Source organism: Thunnus maccoyii, chromosome 22, assembly GCF_910596095.1.
Source record: "Thunnus maccoyii chromosome 22, fThuMac1.1, whole genome shotgun sequence".
NCBI classification, from domain to species: Eukaryota; Metazoa; Chordata; class Actinopteri; order Scombriformes; family Scombridae; genus Thunnus; species Thunnus maccoyii.
In genome coordinates, this window is record NC_056554.1 from 7,993,559 (window position 1) to 8,019,636 (window position 26,078).

General features: G+C 40.5%; 1 protein-coding gene across 7 annotated transcripts in view; it reads left to right on the forward strand.

Annotated features, from left to right (window-relative positions):
- The window catches only part of mark2b (MAP/microtubule affinity-regulating kinase 2b), a 54,983-nt gene that overhangs the window by 18,294 nt on the left and 10,611 nt on the right, over window positions 1–26,078 (forward strand). For 3 of the 7 annotated variants that reach the window (XM_042400580.1, XM_042400579.1, XM_042400583.1), the window contains 15 exons: window positions 4,881–5,051; window positions 6,653–6,706; window positions 8,051–8,099; window positions 8,396–8,461; window positions 9,082–9,152; window positions 9,652–9,708; window positions 11,427–11,663; window positions 13,752–13,871; window positions 14,755–14,857; window positions 15,201–15,313; window positions 15,695–15,769; window positions 16,060–16,117; window positions 16,770–16,921; window positions 18,316–18,410; window positions 22,092–22,232. In XM_042400580.1, coding sequence (XP_042256514.1) covers window positions 4,881–5,051; window positions 6,653–6,706; window positions 8,051–8,099; window positions 8,396–8,461; window positions 9,082–9,152; window positions 9,652–9,708; window positions 11,427–11,663; window positions 13,752–13,871; window positions 14,755–14,857; window positions 15,201–15,313; window positions 15,695–15,769; window positions 16,060–16,117; window positions 16,770–16,921; window positions 18,316–18,410; window positions 22,092–22,232 — 1,562 coding nt within the window. The remainder of the gene's footprint in view (window positions 1–4,880; window positions 5,052–6,652; window positions 6,707–8,050; window positions 8,100–8,395; window positions 8,462–9,081; window positions 9,153–9,651; window positions 9,709–11,426; window positions 11,664–13,751; window positions 13,872–14,754; window positions 14,858–15,200; window positions 15,314–15,694; window positions 15,770–16,059; window positions 16,118–16,769; window positions 16,922–18,315; window positions 18,411–22,091; window positions 22,233–26,078) is intronic. The other 4 variants (XM_042400582.1, XM_042400581.1, XM_042400584.1 and 1 more) reach the window with 4 other exon arrangements.

Genomic DNA, 26,078 nt, shown 5'->3' on the forward strand with positions numbered 1-26,078 from the left:
TTAAAATATTACTTTATTTTTATTATATAGATACAGCTCAATGTACACTTGCTTTTTAGTGAGAAATAGCAAATTGTCTAAAATGTATTAAAGTATACAGTGCATGCCACCCAGAAATTACACTAAGTGAATGTCACATCCTGCCATCTTGATTAATAAGTAAAAGTTGACATTTTCATTAATCTTTTCCAGACTTTCCAGGAAATCATAAATGGATACCACTGTGTTACTCGTTACTTCAGCACAGTCATCTTCATTGGTCATGCATTTGTTGAGGATCCTTGATTCGTTCATTCATTACACCTGTGTGGAGTGATGAGCAGCTAGATAAACCAGGGTGGATGGTTGCTGTGTCTTTGAACATTGTTAGATTATCTCTCTGACTCAAAATCAAGATACACACCTCAAATGATGTCATTTAACGTCTTAAAGGCTGATGTTTGCTTTTTGTCACTGATATCAGCGCTTACTCAAACCACAAACTACTTTAACTGTTAAAAGTGTGACATTACTGTTGTCGTATTCATTTTTGCCATTGACAACTTTTACATACACACAAGAAACCGTGTTGTGCAGGAAGTCAGACAATGCAGACTTTAGACTGATCACTGTACATAGGCGTATACATGCAGCAGGCCAGTAGTCAGATTTCTCCCCAAACTTATGTTGGAACCATGGTTAGTTTATTTGACCTGTATTAGGGATAAAAAGCTGCTTCTTTATGTCGTTTTTGTTTTTTTTCTTTGTGTGTCTGCGTTGGAGCAAAAGCCTAGTGAGAGGACAGGCAGACAGACAGTGCACAGTTTTTCCTTAAAGTCTGTGTCTGAAGTTTACACAGTTGTTCAGTGGTGGAAACAGCCTAAACTTCTAGAGGCTATTATATGTACATTTCATTCATTGTCTTGTCGCCGCTCTTCTGTCACAACAATAACAAATCTAACTGGGGAAATCAGGGTTTTAATCCCCTATCCCAATAACGGAAATCAAGTTCCTTGTGTGGCATTAAGATATTGGTTTACCGCAGAGAGACGACTAGGTGGATATAAACCCACTGAAGGAAAAGGCCATTCTAGTAGTTCATATATACACACTATTTTTCCAATAGGAATAAGGACTACACCTAAACGTGTTTACATCTTTACAAGCTGTTTAGAAATTTAAATACGTTTAAAATCCAAAAACTCTAAACTTTGGTGTAAATCTTGATACCCGCATATTATGTCACACCATTTTAAACTGTGTCAAAGCAGGTCTTATCACTTTCTAGAAACCCAACAAATGTTTTGTTGAGGGCAAAACTTGTCCTGCAGGCTCTATTTTGAACAGCAGTACTCCAGAGAGATTAATGCAAAACTGAGGGAGTGACGGAGGGAGTTAGATCATGTAGACCTTTGTGAGAACAGCCCAGTTGATCCTAAATTCATCTCTGTATGGTCAGATTGGGTCTCATTGTCTTAAATAGTGTCCACATATGACATATTGTCTGTCTCCCTCTCCCCCTCTCCCACAGGATCCAAAAATAAAAATCATTTGCTTCCCCCACTCACACAAGGCCACATAAGGCTCTTCCCCTGTCCTCCTGCTTTAATGCAACTGTCATTTGTTTTTAATCCCAGTTCCTCTGCTTGTGTTGAAGCTTAATCTGGCCTATTACACTTTGTGCAGGTCTGCGCTGTCAGCATGAGGATGTAGGGGGGGGTGGTGGATGGGGTGCAGACATTAGATCATACCATCTGGAGCAAGAAACACACTAACACAATGAAGTAATCATGGTTATCCCCATTTCCCATGACCCAAGATATGGTGACGGTGGGAAGAAGATGTTGATAAAAATGTGGTCTACGGGCAGTTTGTGATACACAGCCAGCCTCTTATTTCTTCAAGTGAGAGAGAGAGAGAGATAATTGGCTGAATAAAATGGCTAGTCGGTGTTGGAATGAGAGAACAAGAGAAAGAGATGATTTGTATGAACAGCGAACCTCTTCACTCCACACCAACAGTGTGAATTTCACTGGCCCGTCTCTCTCATTGGTGTCAAATCTCCTAGAGGTGTGTGTGATTTGCACCGCCGTTTATGCCCGCGTGAGTGTCTGTGTACCCGCATCTTTGTGTGTACAAGTGTGTATTCTTGTATCTGTGCGCTGGTGTTTGTGTCACAGCCCATGTGTGTTTGCGTCTCGTCACCCTGGAGCCAGTCGTCCTCTCCTCTGACCCTGATCCTCGTCACCTGTCCACTCAGATCACACACACACACACACACAGACAGACACATAGACACATAGACACACACACACAATTGCTCTGACCCTTTCCTGGAGTTGAAACCCAATCGCAGTTGCCAACTATGCAAAACTTGCCAGCACAGCAAGGTTTTGTTTTCTTTTTGTGGGTGTGCGTATGACTCGAAAGACCCACTGTCTGCTATGAGATGAACTAGAAAAAGTTTTACTATATACCATATAAAGACACTATTAAATAACTTTTTATGTTGCTGGCCTTGGCTGGAGCTGTGCAGCGGTGTAGGTTCACTATATGGGTTCAAATTAAAGTCACAGAGAAACAGAAAAAGAGGCTGAGTTACAATAATAATTTATGTCTTTAATCCTCTGAAGCACAATATGACTCTCTGATCAAAAGTTGAATATTGTGTGTGAAGCATTAATCATAGTAAAACAGTGACAGCAGGAAAATCAAGACTAAGATCACAGTCCGAGCACCTTTACAGACAGTTTGCAAAGTTTCAATGTTTAGCTGTGGCTTTTACTAACATGTGCTCATACCCTAATATTAAAGACCCCCTCCAATGAAAATCAAGGTCTTAACCTTGTTAGCATGTCCATGTGGTGTGTTTCAAATGCTACAAGACATATCAGGAGCATATAAGCAGTCAACACCATGGCTGAACATTTCTGCTTTGAAACTGTAGTCTACATGGAAAGTCTCAAAAAGAGATTCAGTCAGGCAGGATTTCCTATGTCACAAACCTAAGGAACCAATCATATATAATTAAAGATGATTATATGCAGAGTCTTCCTCCTCAGGTTTTCCCCGACAGCTAATTCCGATCTGCACATAAGGGTAGCAACCTGTCAAGTTGAAAAGTCAAGTCCGGCATATTGTTGTTTTGCCAAGTTTCTGTCAAGAGAAAAACGGTGAACGTTGACCAGAAACAGCGATGGAATGGCTGGCCTGGTCGCGTTAGCTTTTAGCTTGGCTAACAGACCGGTCTGTTAACCTCCTCTTCTGCTTCCGTGTACAGTGCTTCCTCTTGCCTCTGAGTCGTTGTAGTCTGCTACGCCAGTCCGCTGCCTCAGGAGATGCAGTCTGCTGAGTGCTGCTCTAAGCTTCAGTGGAAGTGAGGCAGGCGAGTTGTTGTTCAGAAGGTTGGTTGGGCTGTACCCTCTTAGCCTAGTTGCATTGGTTGTGTTATCTGCACACTTGCGCATTAAGAGAAGAGTCCCTAACACTCTTTACACAGGGAAAAGGAGTAGATGTCATTTCAAGGATTTTAAAGCTTTTTTTTTTTTTGCAGAAAAACTACATCAGACACAGATTGTTCAAACTAGAGTATCTTTTATATGTCTTAATATATGTCTGGACGGGATCATTAAGTAATATGTTTCAGCAAATACTACAAGTAAAACTAGAGATGTGAATGCTTCTAGACAATGTTATAAAGAAATGGAGGAACTACTGCAACTCATCAGTGTAACAGGTAGCCACAGTTTAACCACAAGGCATAACATGTGCACAACAGAAAGTGCACATCATTTATTTGTAATCAGCGCCTGTATTCCCTTACTATTTACAGCTTTCTGTGTATAAAGCAGTGGGCCTCTTTGTTTTCCCCATAATGATGTTTATGGCTGTCAAATGAACTCAGAGTACAGTTTCCAAATAAGCTTTAGATTGGTTTAAAAAAAACTTCATTTTTCTCACCAAGTTTGTTGATTGATAAAAGATTCTTTCTTGTCCTTAGCAATATCCGACCCACTTGTGTTTTTAGCTGTTTAAATCGCTCCAGAAGCCTGGGAGATTTTAATCAATATTGGCTGTCCACTGCAAAAAGGTCCAAGTCTCTATCTTAATCTTGCCACCAGATTATAACACAGAGCTTTCAACACCCTACTAGCCCTGTAAAAGCTTTAGCTCCATAGACCGTTTCTCTGCTGTTCCTAATCCATAAAAGAAACTGAAGGCATTCAGGCCTTTTTTTTTCTTTTTCATAACTATTTCATAATCCCTGATAGCCTACCTGAATGCAGTAGACTAGGACAGTTATTTACAAAGAAACATATTGTCATACACTTGAATTGAATACTTTTTCATTGGAAATTGTTTTTCAGAGTTTGTCAAAATATAGTTTTTTCAGGTGTCTTATCAGCTTTTTTTTGTTTTATTTGACCCAAATGATCTGAAGATTAATTGCTACAGTATATGATGAGAAAACCAGAATACCCAACCTCACTGAAAGAAGTGATACTTCATATTTTTCCTGATGCATATTGTTGGTGTGTGTTTTCTGTTATTCGTGTCACTTATGTGGAGGAAATCAATGCAACTGTTTAGATAAATCTCTCTCAACTAATGAAATGTAGAAATGGCCCAACAAACTTGAAATATTCATCAAATTAAAGCTTGTATCAAAACCCTATATAGCTTCATACTATAATCTTTGGATGTTCTGTGCTGATATGTCTCATAGATGCAGGGGTTGGGACTGACCGCTGGACACATAGCATTTATGATGTACAGTTTTACACATAAACATAACCTAGCGTCTTTTGCTCCGTCACATTTTTCCTGTCACTTTCTATTACTTTCTGCCTACAAGTAAACACGTTCCTCTTATGCTCACATATTGCCTTCTCTCTTCTCAGGACTCCAAGTCATCATCTGGCCGCTCCAGCATGCCGCGATGTCGGAACTCCGTTGCCACAACCACATCAGATGACCAGCCGCACATTGGTAACTATCGGTTGCTGAAAACCATTGGCAAGGGCAACTTCGCCAAGGTCAAACTGGCACGACACGTCCTCACCGGAAAAGAGGTAGGCATGCATGCACACACACGCTAGATTGGACTGAAAGCTTTAATCTTTCCTTTAGTTTGACATTAAAAAAAGTCTCACTGACTTTCTGAACTTTCATTTTTAGTCACTGAAGTCACAGTGGAGAAATGCTTTACTATTGACTCTTTATTTAACTAGAAACTGGCTTGTCAGTGTTGCAATAACACCAGCAATGCTCAGGAAGTCATTTTAAGGAAGAAAATAAATAAAAAACAGTAAGTCTTTGTCGAGCAGTGTAACTAAGACTAACACCCAAGATTTCTTTGACTGTAAAACAAAGTGACAAAATGCAGGTGAGGAAACTAAACCACTTTTTTTGCTGGTTTAAGTGACAAGTAGACTCCAACTTCTTCAGAAAGTTACTATTGTAACATCAAAAACAGTTTAGATCAGTACAGAAGACTCAGATATTTTTAATTAGCCAAGACGGGAAAAAGAAGACAAACACTACAAATGTTTTTGTTCATGTCTAAACATTAATCTGGCTTCCTGGTTGTTGAGGATAGGGGTGGGTTCACGCTGTGAGACACAGTAGGTCTGGTCTGATCTGGGGCTTGCATGGCTTTGGAGACGGTACATCTGCTGTGGGAGATTAGATCACCATTGTCTGCTTGAATAGAGAAGCCTAAATGTCTCTGGCTTACTGTGAATTCCAGATGTGATGTAACGCAGTGGTCTGTCCCTTTAAGGGAAAAGCTGTATCTGCAGTGAGCCCATGCTGAGCTCTGTCTGAGGCCCAGTCAAGTCAACTCTCGGTCTGAGAGAGAGAGAAAGAGAGAGAGAGAGGGAGAGAGAAGTGGGCGGGCTCTGTCAATGTGTGACAGCTCTGTGCCTGACACCCTGATAACACTCCATGTGACTCGCTGGCACACACACACACACACACACACACACACACATACAAAGAAAACAAGGGAGAGTCAGAGGGCATGAAAGAGTCAGACAGACAAGCACAACCAGAAAGAGGAGTGGAAGAAAGGAGTTAGTTGACAGTGGAAGGCAGAAATAGGAGAGAAAAGTGGACCTCCCTCTTCTGTGTTCTTGATGAGAGATAATCTTTTGTTTCTCTGCCTTTTCTGCTTTGGTCTGTTTCATCCCTTTTTTCTACATTTCTCACTTTGTATCTCTCCCATCTGTCTGTTTCTGTATTTTTGTTTTTCTCAGATTCTGTTTTATCTCTCTCTTTCTCGCTCTGTTTTTTTTTTTTTTTTTATCTTTCTCTGTCTTCCTGGCCGGTCACCACTGTTGGATTATGAACTATAGACCTCATTGTGGCATGGATATAAACCATGCTTGAGCTCTGTGTTTGTGTCTCTGTCTGTATTCTGCCCTATTATGCAACTGTCGCCTTGCTGTGATTGCACGTTATCACTTAATGCTGTGTGATTGTATCACAGTGTGTGTGTGCGTATGTGTGTGTGCGACACGTCCAAACAGACAGCAATGTGTATTTGTGCTGTGCTCACAGACCTATGGTTGTGCAGTTTTGTGTGAGCAAGATGCGTCAAACTCACTGCAGCAAGTGTAATAAATGAATAAAAGTGTAATAAAAAATGAACACGTTCTTGTTTTGCTTCTAGGTGGCTGTAAAGATCATTGATAAGACACAGCTCAACTCCTCCAGTTTGCAGAAGGTGCGTCTCTCTCTCTCTCTCTCTCTCTCTCTCGTTCTCTCTCACACTCACACACACAAAAAATTCAAACCTCGGCCCTTTTTATCTGTTTTCTCATTTTCAAGTCACTCTTCCTCCCCCCCATGTGTCTCTCTCTTCTGCACTCTCTCTTTCCCTTCCTCCCCCACTCTCAGTGTCTTTCTGAAGTGGTCTAGTTTTCAGAGAGAGTTTTAATTACAGGAAACAAGCTGCAATTACTTCCTTTGATCGTGGCAGGGTGGGGTCTGTCCACTCACACGCACACTCTCTAACCATGTATGCTTGCACACCAAACACACACATACACACCAAACGCATCAGACACAGATAGCACATGACAAGTAACGGCAAAAATACTGACAGGCCTGCCACATAAATCCAGTGATGAATGCAAATGCTCACACTCCCTTATATACAGTAGAATGTAAGGACATGCACGAGGAACCAGAACCGACAGGGAACGCTCAATGCTATATCCTACCAGTTCTTAAAGGATCAGGCTTCATTCTACATTTTTCTTTTTGTCAATAAATCCCATGTTAAAATTTTGGTCACCAACTGCCAATGGCGGGGCACTGTAGTTTTTAGTAAATAGTACTCAAACACGAGTAAATTGTGCAGTTACCGTGGACTGAGCTAAAAAGCTGTTGGATTTTGGATTGTTTTTAACCTTAAAGTTTCTAGGCGTGAAGGTTTCTAAGTGTTGTGTGTCTGCCAGAGTTAATCAGCCCTCAGAATGTCCACTAAGCCCAGTTATCTACGGACTCATGGAGGAAATAAATTCCTAATGAATGGAAAATGTCTCCTGACACCTTAGCTGAAGAGAGAGACCGGCTATTGTTGAAATAAATGTCCCTGCATGTTTGTTGAATTAGTATTTTGTAGCATTACTTTGACTTAATATGTCAGAGTTTATAAGCAGCTGAAGGCAAATCAAGCTTTTCATTGTTTGTTTAACTCTGAAATCCCAAATTGTGCCAGACCTGGGATTTAAACAGGTACTACTTGAATTTCTGCTGGTATGTCATCACTAACCATGTTTGTTAATGCTTTCCTTCTACTAATCCGGCTCACACGCTCATAAACAGGAAGTGAATGTTGTTTCTGAATGTCTTCAGTGTCATTTTATCCTCATACTACATTTCCCTCCTCAATCCTCACGTGCACTTGCATTGACACCAGCTATGGTGTATCCCTGGACACACACACACTTTGTAATGACAATGCAAAATTAAATATCTATTTTCAAAAGAACGCTTAGAAAAGAAATAACAGCAGCACCACCCTGCATCTGATACAACACTCTGTGTGGCTTGTTTCTCTCAGCTCTTCCGGGAGGTGAGGATCATGAAGATGTTGAATCACCCCAACATAGGTGAGTCACACTGAAACGCCAGTTTCGACTCTGTTGTCGCTCACTGAGAGCCAGACTTAATTGGTATTTCAAGGTCGTGTATTTAAGCCAAATGATAATAATGCCTCTGCTTTCTCTTCTATCTCTTTATTTTTACTTTCACTCTTACCGTTCTGGCGTTTTCTTGCCAAATTCTTATTTCTCCTCCCTTTCCTTTCCTCCTTGCTCCCTTTTTCTGTCTCTTGCCCAATCTCCCTTCACTTTACTCTGTCCTCCCCTCCAACCCTCTGTCTTTGCTTTTCTTTCTCCACCTCCAGTCAAGCTCTTTGAGGTGATAGAGACAGAGAAGACTTTGTACCTGGTAATGGAGTACGCTAGTGGAGGTAAGTGTGTTTCACTGTGAAATCATTCCCCCTGAGGCTTGGCACTCCGTATGTTCCCAACCAACAAAAAATGCTACTTGCCCTCTTAATGTATAACCTCTGCAGTCTCTTATAAACAATTTTTCAATAGGGTTGTTAGTAGGAATATCTTGTTTTTCATTTTATTTATTTATAATTTGCTTCCTGACCATTTCTATGGTCTCTGTGTTGAAAATTATTGGCACTGTCAATGTAAAAAAAAATAGCCCACAATACCCACATTCCTATTAATCCCTCTCTAGTACTCTGAGGCACTCAAATACCCTGAAATAGACACATACAAATGGAGAATTGTGTGATAGTAAGTCTGTTACACTGTTAATAGTTTAACAGTGCAGTATTGATTACCTTCAAAACATGACAATGAATAATAGACTTTCAGTCTTGTTTTGACTAAAATCATTAAAATGATGACAACATTAAAATGATCTCAAGTTTATCTTAAGTTTTTCATAATCTGACTTTAAAAGGACAGTGTTTTGTTCGATGTCCCATTGACCCAATACTCTGTGACTTTGAGGACAACAAGTATCAGATTCCAACACTAAATCTGCTCTCCTCCTCTTTCTTTCGTCTCCCAGGAGAGGTCTTTGATTACTTGGTGGCCCATGGCAGGATGAAGGAGAAAGAAGCCCGTGCCAAATTCAGACAGGTGTGTGTGTGTGTGTGTGCAAGTATGTGTTGTGTATGTAGGTAGGTGTTGTGTGTATGTGTTAAGGTATGTTGGAATTAGATTAAAAGTGTATTGCTTATTCCCAAGTGTATGTCTTTGGTGTCATGGTGACAGCCTTTGTTTACTTATTTAATTGATGTTTCAAGTTATTTCACTTCATTTATTAATCAATTACATAATTTAGTTTGGTGGTGCTTTGAAAATAAACTCAGTTGTTGAAATACAGCTTTAATAAGAGAAAAACATGCATCTTGTATTAATGTTCCTTATCATTGATAATAAAGTGTGAGTAATTCAGGAAATTGCATAAATTTTGCATCTCTAGTATGTCCCAATGGTTGCTTCCTGATAACATTATGAAGTGTTCTCAGTAACAATTACGCTTTGTCTAACTATTTCAACCCCGTCCATCTTGTCATCTTTTCTCTCTCTCTTTCTCTCCCTGTTTTTCTCACTCCCTCACGTTCTCATTCTCCAGATTGTGTCAGCGGTGCAGTATTGCCATCAGAAGTGTATAGTACACAGAGACCTCAAGGTGAGAACACACACACACACACACTACTGAATTACATTGAGTGTGAAAGCACAACAGCAAGCTCTCTCTCTCTCTCTGTCTACATTAATCTTCATATGATTTTTTGAGATGAAATCCCGCCCCCATGAATAGACGACCCAGAGGTTAATCACAAAGATGATATAATGCCCCTCTTCTAGTGCCGGGGCTTCAACACACATACCCGTGCATCCACAGACACACACACTGTTTGTGCCTGTATCGCATTTATAGTCTCCTATCAGATCATTCTCTCCTTCTGTCTCTTCATTTGTTTATCTTCAAGTCTATGATTCACATTAGTTAGAGCCAAAAATGTAACACACACACACACACACACACACACACACACACACACACACACACACACACACACACACACACAGATTTAATGGTTCCAGGTCATTTTGGTTCATAGTATTATGCAGAGTTGTAAATCCTCTTATTGTGCCAGCAGGCAGACCTGTAGACAAGACATTATCATGATTACTGTTAGAGTAACCACACTCTCATTTCAAAGTTGTTTTTCTCCAATGATGGTTATTTTTGGCATTTTAATAAACATTTTCAATGATTTGACCAAGGTCATAAAGCATTTTCTGTACTTGTAGTAGATAATGATGGTTGCCATTTACAAAAATAGACAGCATAGGAAATAAAAGGTTTCTGGAGGACAGACAGTACTCATTATTGTAATGCGTACCATCCTGCACATTATACTAATCACTCCTGATCTGTGGGTTGTAATGTAAAATCCGACACAAGCTTAACTGTAGTAGGTCCTACACTGCTAGAGTGCATTTTGATGAGCCTGCATTTCACAGCGAGACTAAAATTACTCTGTTTGGGTCCCAAGATGAAAAACCCAGTGTGTAACTGCAGCCATGTTTCAGATGAGGTTTATGCTTCTGTTATACATACTGATGCATATTTTTCCTTGAAAGTGAATGAACCAGACAGCATTAAAGAGTTAAATTTTGAGTTTCAGCCAATTTAGAGTTAATATTGATTTGCTATAGATAATTAAATATGCCGGCCAAAAATGAAAAGCCAGCATTCATTTATTTCTTAGGTCAGAGCCTAGGGATGATGTCAGTGTTGTATTTCATGTGCACACACACAAACACACAGAAACTGCAGAGTATTCAGAGCAAATGAAAAGGAGAGCGCACCTGTTGCTAGGCAACCCCAGCCTCCTTGCTCACTGGCTCACTTCAGGCTTAAGAATACATACACACACACACACACACACACACACACACACATACACACACACACACAGAGGAATAAACTGTGGTAGCTCTTTTTGCCCATTGTGCTCTATTTGTAGGTCCTTGGCCATGACTGCAAACCCCCCTCTCTCACCTAGCAAGTTTTTTCCCCAGAAAACGATGTTTGAAACTAATGTCTATAACAATGTGGAATATGTGGTCTCATAACAACTAATTTGCATGTCAGAGAAAATCTTTGTTACAGTGAGGCTACATCCACACTAATATGTCTTCGTTTTAAAATACATAAATTGTGCTACGTTTACACCTAGCGTCCACACTACTCTGACATTTTGATTATATTAATAATCTTTCATTTTCTACATATTTTTCTTCTGGTTTCCCACCACATCCTCCTGCGCTCTACATCATAATTATGTCTTTCTTTCTGTCTCTTTCCTCTCTCTCCCACACTCTGTCTGTCTGCAGGCGGAGAACCTGCTGCTGGATGCAGACATGAACATCAAGATAGCGGACTTTGGCTTCAGTAATGAGTTTACTCTGGGGAACAAGCTGGACACGTTCTGTGGCTCCCCACCCTACGCTGCCCCGGAGCTCTTCCAGGGCAAGAAGTACGATGGGCCTGAGGTGGACGTCTGGAGCCTGGGGGTGATCCTCTACACACTGGTCAGCGGCTCGCTGCCCTTTGATGGACAGAATCTCAAGGTCAGGAAGAGGAGACAGTGTGTGTTTGTGTTTTTGTGTGTATGGGTGTGTGTGTGTGTGTGTTTACATGCGTATCTGTAAGCGGATGCCTGTATTCCGTGGGTGGTTGTAGTATTTGTCATGCTGGTTTCAGTTCCTCCTGCTGTACAGATTGCAGAAATTAAACTCAAGAAAGAGTAAGTGATGTTTGATGTGCCAAGTATTTCGTTTTTAAATGGGGATTTTTGTGGTGTGATGCACCAAACGGGCATCAAAGCCTGTTACTTTTTCAGTTCAAACAAAAGAGATTTAATGCTTTCTGTGAACTATAGTTATTCACAATTATTCACACCACCTATCACACTGTGCATCCAGTCAGTACCCACATGACTCACTCTGGAAGTGCAGACACATTTTTGGTGGGCGTTATGACATTGAATGTGATGATATTTACATGCCTGTGAAACACCATTTAGGCTTATTGAGTATGCCTTTGCACTAGTTCCTGCTGTGTGGAGTTTTGTTAAACACCTACATTACTGCTCTTACTATTTATTTAACAGATAGGAGCTTTACTATCTTCTGATTTCACTCGCTGTAATAAAATAAGTTAAAAATATTCAACTTTATATTTACATCAGTGTTTCTGTTCAGCAGAAATTTTACATTTTTGTTAGACCTAACACTGTTAGACTCAATTTTGCAATTTGATAGGCTTTTGATTTGCATAAAAATCTATCACTATATGCATTTTTATCTCAATATCTGAATAAATTATAATTGATAAGATCCCTCTAGTGGGACAAACAATATTGAGAAGGTTAATAAGTTCAGTAACACTATTGAAATGTGATATGTGTATAAAGGCCAATGAAGTAGATTACAAATGTTGTAATGTGATGTTGATTGTGCCTGGTGATTGACAGTGCTTTTCTTAATAAATACATGATCTTGAATTAATCATATCTCATATAGATTGTATTAAAGCTGGAAACAATCAAGTATCAACATCATTAAAATACCAGGAAGTGTATGAAAATTGTGTTTTGCTAATATCAACCTTATACTACGCTGCTGTTGAGTTTGAATCGTAGACTGTTGGTCACCAGTTAGTAGTTTGTGTGAATGTTTTACCTCTATCACTCATTTCCTCATCATCATTTTGAGGTATAAGAGCAGCCAATCTCAGAACCCATCAGCTATCTGTCTGATGACGATTTACCTTCTGGAGGTAATGGCCAACATTTCAGGGGTTCCGGTGTAGCCAGCAGATATCTGGATAACAGGGCCAAGACCTCCTCCTCTGTGTGCCAATTTTTGGGCTAGTACTCGTTCCCTTTGTTGGTTGGGTTGGTTACGTTTAGGCATGAGGAGTGAAATTGGTTAGGGTTAGGGTAAGATTATCAGGGTAAGCCAATCAGAGGCAGAGTAGGGTGGGTCATGACTTTGCCATCCTAGGAAAAAACATATCACCTTCACCATTTACCAGTTGTTGTTTACTTACCAATCAGCAACTTAAGACAGTCCAGACAACATTTTGGCAAATCTCTATAAACAGATAAATGCAGATACATTTTAAAAAAGCTAAATCATCATCAGATAATTGCTGATGGGTTCTGAGATTGTATTTCAGCCGATGCGTTCTGCCTCTTTTGCTCTCAACACGGACTCTTTACCTGTAGGCAACCAAAGCCCACTCAAATGTGATTGGTCAATACTACTCCGACTACAAATGTAAACCAAAATGCTTCCGGTACCATAATCTTTTCCTGTTGCCTGCAGATTCTGCATTCATATGCAGATATCTGTAGAGATTAAAGAGCAGCTTGGAGAACATAAGCCACATCACATTGAACTAGAGATACTTTAGTAACTGAATACAGATGAGGCAGACTTTTAAAAAATCAGTTAAAAACTTTGTCTGCATTGGTATTTGCACATATTCACAAACTAAAAATGTATCAAATAATGGTTGTCAAGCCTATCATTATTAAACGGGGTTTAGTAAGCTTTTGTGAAAACAGGAACATGTTATTAGGAGTTTGCAACCCTTTGACAGAACCTAAAGATGTCTGCTGTTGACTTTCCATGCCCTTTGTCCTTCTCCAGGAACTGAGAGAGCGTGTGCTGCGTGGCAAATACAGGATTCCCTTCTACATGTCCACCGACTGTGAGAACTTGCTCAAGAAGTTCCTCATCCTGAACCCCTCCAAAAGAGGCAGCCTCGAGGTACACACATGAATTGACATACACACACAAGATCCAAACAGGACAACCATGTGCTTGAGAGGCACAAACAAGAGGAACACAATATCTTAAATACATTATAGTCAGCTGGTGTTAGAAAAACTAACTGTATACACAGACTTCACCATCTATATGTGAGTTTGTAGCTGAAGTGTTAAGTGCTTTCTAAAGGCGTAGTAAAGACTTGTTAGTTTGGGATTTATGAGTTACTAAATTTGGTTGCACTAAAGGTAGTCAGGTATTACTCAGAAGGATATAAATCTGCTGCGGAGTTACATGTGTCATTTGACTTTGAGTTCTATTCAGTCTTCGTTTTGGATTAATAACATACTGTAATTGTTGCTTCGGCAAGTCTCTACATGACCTGCTAAATGTCATGGCAGCCTTGTAAAATTACAGAAAGACTACTCAAGCTTTAGTGTTAGAATCCAGTCCTGCAACTGTTTAATTTACAACTTTGTTAAAGATTGTATATAATGCATCCACATTTCTGAGCAGCCAACAGAGTAATATTCAAATGTTCTGTGATCACTCCAGATGAATCAGTGTAGCCAAGTCTTAAATATAGACACCCTAGTTTACTTCTTAGAGAAGATTCATTTGCATATTGAAGATAAAATACACCTGCCTATGAGAAAAATCTGATTCATTGTCAGGATTCATTGATTGAACAGATTAATAACGTGGGATTAATTAATCGTGCATGTGTTTAGCTGACCTCTGTGTTGCCAACTTGTCTTCTCACTCTTTCCCCTCTCCTCTCCTCTTCTCTCAACCTCTCCTCCTTCCTCCTCTTCTTTTTTTGCCCCATTATCTTTTTGACATCTCATGTCTCCCTGTATCCGTCTGTTTGACTTGCTCCCAGCAGCAGATAATGAGGGACCGGTGGATGAATGTGGGCTACGAGGAGGAGGAACTCAAACCCTACATCGAACCACAACCAGATTATAAGGATCCCAGGAGGACAGGTAGGCACGAAACACTCAGAAATGATAAATCTATTTCTTTCTTTACCCACACACAGACACACGGCAGTACAGATGTTCTTTTTTCCAGTTACACTAGGGTGGGAAATTAACTTTTTAAAATATGAACATCTACCAGCTACTGACAGATAAATGTTCAAATTCACCAGCTGCTCAATAGTAAATCATTATTTTGTGTCTGAAATCTACCAGACACTTTCATATTTTACCAGCATTTGGCTGGTGCCCTGGCTTACACACTAGGATAATTTATCTTATGGAGAATTATGGACCTACAGTAAGTTCACCACTCTAATTATAAACTGGGTTCGCTGTGTGTGTGCAGACATCATGCTGCAGATGGGATTCTCTCAGGAGGAAATCCAGGACTCACTGGTGAACCAGAAGTACAATGATGTGATGGCTGCATACCTGCTACTGGACTATAGGAACTCTGAGGTACTCTCTTTGCTTTTACACAACACAAATTTTACTCCACAATACCATAGTATGAGCACCATCTTAGCACCATGCTAGTTATCACTGGTGTGTCGAATGAACCAGCTCTTGTGAGTTCATCATAATATACAGGAAAATTTAGTCCTTTTTATTTTGCATTTAAGACATCAAACATATAATTTGCTGTCATCTTTCAATTCAACCTTATTTATTATTGCTCAAAACATTTCAGTATTATCATAACAGTACCATGTAAGAAGCACTATTTTTAGTCTGTAGTGTTTGTTTTTACCCACAACACAGTCTCTCTGTAGCTCCTGTCGACGCACACGTTCTGATCTGTGGTTTTTCTTCTTCCCTTTCATTTTTCTTTCTTGACAGCTGGATGAAGGTTGCATCAAGCCCCGGCCAGGAAGTGATGTAAGCAACATAAACGCCCCCTCCCAGTCTCACAAGGTACAATGAGAACACAGACTGCTATCACATAATGCGGCCAACTCCAGCCGGGTCCACTGGCAGAGTCCTTACCACATCCTCCCCAAAAAAACCACACAAAAATTGTAGACCTACATACATGCGAACAACATCAACCATTGCCGTATCCAGATTCTTGAATCCAGTAGTTTGAAGTGTGAATGGTGCTATAAATCAATAGTGGCTCTGCTCACATACTCACATCCCAATGTGTGTGTAAACATACACATACAAACCCAGGCTGACCTCTGTGTCCATCTCACCTCTCAAAGGTACAGCGCAGTGTGTCGTCCAACCAGAAGCCTCAGAACCGCAGAGCTACTGACCAGGGTGAGTCTGGCGTGTATGGGAGGGGGGAGGGGCGAAACGGTTGTGTTAGAGAGGGTTATGAGATGGAAAGTTGGAAGAAGACAGGCAAGGATTAGAGTGAGATGGTCATTTGTCAGGATTTCTTCAGGGATGGAAACACAGCGCCAACAAGTCCTGCAAAATTGAATCCTCCTTGAAGCCACCCCAAAGCAGGTGTAGAAAATAATAGAATAAAAATTCAAGGACTTTGAACCCTGTGAATAGGGTCCTAAAATTTTTAAATTTCAATATGAAATTTTTAAAAAAGTTTAATTTTTCAATATGAATCTGAGCAAGCAGGGAGTGGGTCAGATTCATATTGAAAAATTAAACTTTTTAGTTACTTAAAATGTTTTCTCATTGTCTTTTTAAAGACCTACATGTATTCTGTAGACACTTGTAGAGAGGTGTTGTGTGTGTGTGTGAAAGAAGACGAGAAGAGGATGGTGTGAGGACAGGATTGCTCTGAGTTCGAGGGTCAGTAGAGCAGATTGATTGAAGGGAGGAGAGCGTGAAACTGTTAGAATAGAGTGATGACAAGAAACATCAAATGAGATGAAGCAGCAGATCAAAGGTCAAAGGTTTGAGCACAGTGATCGATAGTCTATCTGATGAATTCTCTCTGTTTCTTTAGGCTCCTCCTACTCTAAGAGGGGGGGCCAAGGAGACAACCGGACTGCAGTGGAGGATTCTGGGAGGAAGGGTTCATCAGGCAGCTCCACTACCAAGGTGCCAGCCAGCCCTCTGGTCTCATCCGACCGCAAGAAGAGCGCCACGCCCTCCACCGTGAGCCCAAACACCCACACTGTTTACGTGACACTTTTAGCATTTAGGTTTGAAGTATTTATCAAGAACAAAATAAAACAAGTGTATCAGTTATATGACCACATATAGACACTCACGGATGAGCACATTGTCACACACAGATCCACATAGACAAAATAATTACTCACTGCGGTTCCAGTGAATAAACAACTTTCCCAAATGTGAGGGGATAGAGGAGCACATCTGTCTGGAAAAGTCTAGAAGAATTCAAAAACTGACGTGTACTTGGAAAGTCATTGTTGCTCCTCAGTGTCAGCTAGTGTCAGCCATATTTTATCTCACGCTGTGGTCCAAAGACCAAAACAAATGCTAGTTACTAATTAAACAAATTAAAGTGGCCATATAACTGATGGTGGTGAATCATGTTCAAGGTTTTTGCCAGGTGATCACTACACCATCTGTTTCGATTTTCAGTCATCATCTTTGTCCTGTTTTACAACTGCTTTATAGTTACGTGATTTTATTTTATCAACTATTTGATTCATGTAGCGTAGGAGCATTAGTGTTACTCTTGTACATACCTCAATTATTGTCACATTATTGCTAAGTTTTGAGGCAAAAATACTATATTTTATTTTGTCATTGTCAGCCAACAATCAATATTTTTAAAAAAAAAAAAAGATGAAAATATGTTGCCTGACAGTGTTGGATGTGTCTAATTCTGTGAAATCGTCTCCTCAGTGTTTTCTGACACTTCCCATATGACAACTACCAACAAATGTTTTATGAGTAGAAAACGAATCTTTCAAGATTTAGAATGGATTTGAAAAGTATTTCCTGGTGTTTAGTGTCAGCCTCCTTTACACCCCTACACTGGTGTTTTTCCTCTAAGTTTGCCTGATAAGAGCTCTTCTCAGGGCTGTGCGGGTGTGTACAGATTGTTAGTTTTGTCGCACCTGCTAGCATGTGACAACTTGGACCTTTGTCATTTTTATTAGTAGATGTCACTACCACTCCTGTGATTCTCGTAAGTCCGAGTATAGCTAACGGGGGCTAACGAGGCAGAGAAACTGAAAACACCCATGTGAGAGTGTGAGGCCTTTAAATGACAACTCAAGGACACTGAGGCAAACATAAAATGATTTCATAATCGTGTAGCGGTGGGGTCAATTTTCACAAGTTTCAGAAGAACAAGTTTGATCAGGATGATTTTGGTGAAGATTGAATTAATTTTAGGTAACTGATGTTATTCATCCTTGCTAGTCAGTCAGCTTGCTCAAGGTCTCATTTCATTCTTTTCTAATTTCTCTCCTCCGTCCACCGCATTGATCTCTTGCTGTCTTTAGCTGTGTCTTCTTTCTTAATAATTTCTATCTCTCTAACATGTGTCTTATTTTCTTCTTCTTGCCCTTCAGAATAGCATCCTGTCCACCGGCACTGGTCGCAGTCGGAACTCTCCTCTGACTGAGAGAGCTACGCTGGGCCAGGGCATCCAGAACGGCAAGGACAGGTACACAAACACAAACACATTAATACATAATCACAAAAGAGTGAAGTGTTCAAAAACACACGGGCAAGTACCCCCACATACGATCATTCTCGCACACACACTGTTTCTCTCTCGTCATTGGCAACCCATGTAGTTGCTGTCAGGTTGCTCCCTCACTAACAGACACATAATACAAACACACTCACCATGGTTTGTGAATGAAGCAGACCCACAGCTGTCTCAGTGACTGAATCCCAGACCTTGGCTGGTACTCTCCAGAGCTCTGCCAGCTGGCTCAGGGAGGCCCACAGCCTTCCCCCAGGGCGGGGTGAGCCCTCCTGGACAAGGAACTCAGGCTCTCCTGGGAATTTAGGCCAAACCTCCAGTAGATTACAGATTACCCGAGATGGTCTGATGGAGGCCTGCCAGTCAGAGCAGAGGCAGGATTCGATGGGCACGCAAACCCACATCAGCACAAGCAGGTTGACATGCTGACACACGACCTCATTCATTCTTCAAACTCTTAGCCTTCTTTCTATTATTTTCCTTTGATAAAATTTTCTCTTGCAATGACTTCCCCAATATTACAGTGATACCAAACATATCATTTTTTTCCAAAAGTCAAATCAAGGATAGACTGGTAGAGTTTTAGCAGATGCAAAGGTAAAAGATGGGAAAAGTCCAAAATCGGCAATAATCTTACAGTAATAAACAGCAAAAAGCAGGAGTTCTGTTCTTTTTTAAAGAAAATTAGATAAATTTTGTAAATTTACCTTGATTTAGCCCTAAGTTCCTTTCTTTCTCTGTATTCTATCATCAGATGGGGATGTTGTAGGGTGTCATATCCCACAATCCCCCCCTTCCTCATTTTTATCTGCCTTTAATTCTTCCTTCCAGCTCTCCTTTCTCCCTCAAAACCACAAAACAATTCTATTTGTGGACAAAAAGGTGTTTTGTCCACTGTGGAGTTGCTTGATTGTGGACTTTTTATCTTTATTTTAAGGCTTTAAAAACACACCTTCAGACATAATTTTAGCTGTCCATTGAAGTCAACGGTGTTGCGAATTTCTTTGATGTCGTCCGGTGCTGAATCCATCTCATACACATCCATACATACAGTATAAGTGCACGCTCACCACTCATGCTTAACCAGCCATATGCTTCATGTGCCTTCTCATAAGCATTAAACATGATGCCAAACCATAATCCCTACTATGATGCAGTGTTCATTGACATTACTGCTTTATTACTTGTTCATGTATCAGTCTCAAATGACTCCTTTGCTCCCAACACAAAGTCTTACTGACAAAATGATAAAAATGATTCATTTATTCCCTCTGCAGATGAAACACTGCACGGTGACAATGTGGTCATTTGAGACAGCATTGCTTTTTTAGTACTGTGGGTCTTTTAGCCATGGAAGGCTCTGCTAACTTAGCGGTTGTCATCTGCTTTGATTATAAAGTTACTTTTTTGATCATCATTAATGCTTTGAAGTTGGGCTTTTATACTTGTTACACCCCCTCCCCTCCCCCCTCCCATCCCCAATTATTTTTTTTACTTTCTGCCCTTTCCTAATTTCCTCCGTTTGGTCCTCTTTTATCTCCGTCTGAGCTCTTGTCCCTCTGCAACTTAGGTCACTCACTTTTTCTTGGCACCTCCTTTCTTTTCTTTTTCCAGCTTCCTTTTTTCCTCCTTGTCTTTATATTAATCTTTTTTCTCTTTTCTTTCTTTTTCTCCCCACTCTCTCGAAGGAGATTAGTAAGACTTGTGATGGAATATTAACTCTTAGTGGCACTGTATGGTCCCTGTACTTGCCTCTTAATAGGCTTACACATACACAGAAATATCTACACACACTGAGGCCATACACATACAATTGCATTGACACACGCACAAGCTTAAACATACATGTCACACATGCTCCAACTCTTGCCACACACTGGGTTGTCCAGTGAACGCTGTTATTTTTCCATCACTAGCTGCGCTAATCCCTGTCAGAAAGAGTGTGTGTGTGTTTCTCTCAGCTATGTGTTTGTTTTCTGTGTAATAAGCAGCTGTTTGGTTGACCTCTGTAAATGTCCCCCCCTGTCTCTCTCTCTCTCTCTCTCTCATTTCTCATTCCTCTGCTCTCTCTTGAGCTATCTCTCTCTCCCTCTCTGTCTCTCTCTCTCTCTCTCTCTCGTACCACTCTCCCCTGTCTCTCACCGTGTGTGTTTCTAAGTGTGGGTAAAGTCAAGTTAGAGCTGTCAGTAATGTGCAGAGCTTTGTAGCCCGTAGCAACCTTGCTGATTAGCAGAGAATTCAGGAAGTAGCCAGTGTTGTTTTGCTTAAGTAATTCTCTAAAATGTCCTTTGTTTCAGATACAGTGAAGGTTGTGTACAAAAGCACCGAAAGATTTGGGAGAAGGGAAAGTTTAGCACTTGACAGGCTGAAGTCAGCAGACAGGTCAGACCTATAAAACTGCAAGCTCAGAGGTCAGAGTGGTCATCACATAACAGGACAGTGAAAACAGCTTTATGTGCTGCCAAACATCTGCTTACCTACATGGAAGAAACTCAGCACCTTACCTGCCTATTGTTAAAAGAATACAAGCTAATTGGTGTTAATGTAGATTTAATGTGTCATGTAGGGATGCAACTAATGATTATCATTATTGATTCATCTGCAGCTCATTTTTCTCAATCAATTAATCTTATATTAGTCTACAGAATATCTAGTAATAGTGAAACATTTCCCCCATAGTGAAATCTTTAAATTGCTTATTTTATCTGGCCAACTGCTGCCATAGAAGACAAAGAAGACATTTCATAAGCCAAAACCAGTGTCTAGATGCTGTCTTGAATTAATAAATCTACACCTAATCGTTTTTGGTTATATCCTTCTCAGGAGGTCAAACAGGTGCATTGGCAAGATTTGTGAAAGCTGAAGAATCATCAAGTAGTCCTATGGGCACTGTTTTAATAAAAAGTGTGAAGGGGCTTTGTTTAAAAAGGCAGTTGGATATTTTATAGTACTCATGTCATTGTTTTTTTTCCTCAATATGTAGGCCTGCTATAGAGGCAGATTAGCTCACCAGTAAAAAGGTTTCCTGTTTTCTTTTTCATTTTATGTGGTGAAGTTTTTGCTTTATGTAATTCTGTTATCTTGGTAACCTGACTTTGCCCATAAAATGTGTCTGTGTGTTTTCAATCTTCCTAATCGAATAGAGAGTGTGTTGAAGTTGGTCTTTTGTGCTCTGCCGTTTGTGTCAGTTAGATTTTACATCAAAAGATAAAAGCACAAGGACACAGTCAGGCTTTAATTGTGGTTTGTGAGTCTTTCATAAAACATGATGAAGCAATGTTAGCAGCAAAAAAGACCAACTTTTCTTCTTGCTTTTATATGTGCTCTGTGTTTCCTCTTTGTGTGTCTACTTCCTCTGTTCTTCCTCCTGTCTCTCTCTTCTCTCCCTCCTTCCTCCCCTTCCCCTCCCCCTTACTGTGTTTGATAAGTGCTGCTTCTAACCATGCTCCACCTCACCTCCCTGCCCACCCACACACAAACCCCGCCCGCTGTGTGTCCTGTATGTTTGACTGTGTGACGTTTTGGTGTGTTTGTCCTGCATTGGTATGTTTGTGGGTGCGTGTGTGTGTGTGTGTGTGTGTGTGTGTCTGTCGGGCGGGGCACTCCTCCTGTTCCTCCTCCCCTCCTCCCTCCCAGCCTAAACACTCCGGGCTCCCGCGCCTCCACTGCCTCGGCCGCTGCCGTCCTCTCCTCCTCCTCCTCGCGTCCCCGCCACCACAAGTCCCTGTCTTCCTCCAATCATCCATGCCCCTCTGACCTGCACGCACCAAGGCCCAGGCAAGTCTCTCACTCACTCACACTCAGACAGACACACGCCCACAGCTCCCTCAGCCCCTTTCAGCACACACCACTTAACTCAACGCAGATCATCATCTTTCCCCAAAGAACCCGATGGATAAAGAGGAGAATGGATGAAGTGATTTGTTGGCACTGAAACCTTCCATCACTGCTAGATTAATGGACGAGAACCAACTTTTTGGGGGGGGGAAAACAGCTCTTTGATTGATTGACCTTTTTTTCACAGTGACAAAATCTGGCACACAGCAGTGAACTGGTAGCCAATATTTCCCCGCCAAATTTGTGAAATTGATCAAATAGGTGAAGCTTTTCCCCCAAGAGTTGTTGTATTCATTAAATATGTGCTGCTCTGTATGCCAACAGCCACCACACACACACACACACACACACACACACATACACACACACACACACGCAGACAGTGAGCAAAGCGTTTGTTTCCTAACTTCACCAACTGCTGCAACTCATTCATTGTTTTACATTTTACACCCTTATGGTTTGTAAATATCTTTTAATCAACTAGAATAAATTATTACATTATTTTATATATATATATATATATATATATATATATATATATATATATATATATATATTTTTTTTTTTTTTTTTTTTTAAATGCACTAACAAAGTTGAAAAAAGGCTTATATTTGCTGACACACTACAGAGAGATTAGACACATTAGTGGCATTTGAATGGAGTTTAGATTTGCACACAGTTAAAATCTACTGTAAAACTCCAGACCAGTTCCTTGATGATTATGATTTTTTTCCTCATAGCAAGTCAGAACCAGGAAACAAAGTAGTGTCGCAGCAAACCATGTGTCTCTGTGACTACATGACAGGAAATAGTTTGTTGTGGTGTGAATTTCCTGAACAATGAGGGTTTTTTTATATATATATATATGTGTGTATATATATAAATATTTACCCACATATATTCACCACTATAACATCATCACAGTGTGATGTCCAACATTTTAAGAAACCCACTATCATAGACTCATCAGTTACTTAGCAACAGCCAGGAAGTAGATTGTGGAGCTCAGAAATGTGCATTGGCAAGCACTGAATGTTCAGATGTTGACATACCTTGTCTTTGGCCAATCAGTCAGTTTCAAACCTCACATTACCTACTAGACCATAACTGAACAAAGCCAGAGCTTGAGAACAAGAAGAGCAGGTTTTTCACTGCACTGTTCCTCTGACAGACCAGAGGTGTGTTTTTCTTTTTCCTGGCAGGAAACAAAAAAAAAACAAACAAAAAAAAGCAGACACATTCGAAGTTGAAGAAGAGACATTAATGGACCAGCAGGGATTGTTTCTGTAGTTGGGGTCTTAACAGCTAATAAACTAGTTTCCTGTTTGAGCTTGGCTACTGACTTGCTTGATTACAAGGTGCACTGAATGTCTGCCTTCAAGAGAGAAGGAATCAAATTAGTTAAACAAGTTGAACAAGCTGACATTTCCTAAAAAACGACTGTTGACTATACAAGGTAAAGGCGTTACATATTGTCGTCTTAGGAGTTTTCAGTTACCTAAAGGTTATGGGAAGATTAAAACCTTTAAAGTGCCAAGAAATGTCAATTGAGTTGGCACAGACACAGTGTAAACAGACTCGCTTTGGTAAGTATAGCTTAGAAGTCAAATGACGGACATTGTAATTATGGTGGAAGTGATATCAGAGGAAAATAATCACACCATTCAGCATTGAAACTAAACCATGTTGTTTTCAAGCTGTTCTGAGTGTTACAGCTGACCGACTCTGACACAAACACGTGTGGTGCCTTCATGAGACCATGTTTTTGTTTTTGTTTGAAACAGGGAATCTAATGTACAGAGCAGATCTATACGATGTCACAAAATGCTCCATTTCAGTTTGACAAACTAAAGTCACATCTTACATTCAGCAATTACACAAGATCATAAAAAAATATCCCCAAATTGCAAAAACAACTGGACAGATTTGAACATCAGATTGATCCATAAACTTGCCTCTTTGAGCTTCACTAGCCTGCCTAGTCTACCTGTGCTGGTAGACTGCAGGTAAGTGACATACAATCTGTGAAATGTTTATGAGAAAAGAATGACATTAAAAATGCAGCTGCTCTGGGGAGAACCGGACAAAATGCAGATGTAATAGTTTTGTTGTTGCATGTTTCTGTGAATATGTATTTGCATGCTCTGTAGAGATATTTGAATTTTGTCCTCCATCAGTTTTTGTGTTTGTTTACGAAGGATTTTCCCTGGCTGGTAGAAATTAATTACAGTTCTCTGTTTTTAACCAGGAAGTACGGTCACTATAAGGTTTTTACACCAAGTGTTTATAAATGCTCTCTCATATAGCCTCAATCTGCTACATAGACCCATCCTGGATATGAAGTTGCCAGGGAAAACCCTGTCTCCATCTATTAACTGCTAAATGTGTGGTTGATGAATGAAATGGACGATTGCCCTGACTGAAATGTCTCAGTGGTCATCCGTGTGACGTTGCTCTCTGTTTCCTTGGTTTTTGTGTTGCTTTGTTGGCTAGCTTCGCGCAGCTTGCTTAAGACATTGTCTGTTTCAAGGGCTACTTTGATATTTTGAGTTTTAGTCACTTTTCCTCGCATTTGTCACAATATAGAGTTAAAATGTTATCTCTCTCAGTTACCTTAAATACTGTCTGAGGCTGAACTGATATGTCATTTTCACAGACAGGGCCACCCACCCCCTCTTGTGACACTTGTCTAGTGGAAAAAACCAGGAAACAAATGTCAGACTAAATTTCCAGTCGAGCAAATGTCAAGGTGGCCCTCTGGCTGTATGTGGTTTTGTCTGCTCTATGTTGAAGTCTTGTTCTGTTGCATGCGTCGTTCAGCAGTGAGCTTGGGCCGTTCAGAACCTGGTTGGGAACGCTGGAGAGAAGGTACCGCTTCAATACGTAGACTGTACCCTGAGTGAGGAATAGGCACCTTTTTTCAGCACATAGTCCCATCCATTCCTATTTTATCCAGCTGTCCCCAGATACCCTTACTGCATGAGTGTTCATGTACTGTAGTCAACCAGGCAAAGCTTCACTTTTGTAGCTCCACATTTGTGTAACGTGTAGGCAATCAAGTGTGCAAGAAAATCCTTCATCTGCACCATAAAACCACATCAACCTGCATCTACCTCATGCCACATCGTAGGCTACAACCAGACTCATCTCCTAAGTGGCTGCCAAAAATTTTAATTTTGTGAACAGCTGTAACAACTTGTGAACCAGCTGTTGGGGTTTTAAAAAGGCAACTGTGTGGCCTGTTATCAAGACAAGAGCAGGTCTGTTTTTTGTTTAATTTCCTTTTTTCCTACAAATCTGTGACAATGGGAGTGTTTGCATACGTTGAAACCAACTGGAAAAGCTACCCTCTCTTAGCAATATGTAGTTTCATCTTCATAACTATAATAATTCACACTCGTCCCCACTACTCTGCCTGATCAAGCCTTTCTTCCCTTGCATCTGTATCCATAGATGAGCTCTGTTTGTGTGTGTGTGTGTGTGTGTGTGTGTTAATCCATAGCGGACAACTTGAACATATCCACATACACTGGAAGCTTGACTGAAATGCCTCCTTTATTTTTTCTCTTGCATTTGCAGGCAGGTGCAAATGCAAGAGACTATCACTCCCCGCTACCACAGACCCGCTATACCAGCAAGTCTGGTCACTCATGCAGGCAACACCGTTTCTCTCTTAATACAACACTTGCGGACCTTTTTTATAATCAATAGGCCATGTTGATTCGCGACTCCATGACCAGTTTAAGCACGCAGAGTTATGTTTCGAGTGAACTTGTGTAATAAGCC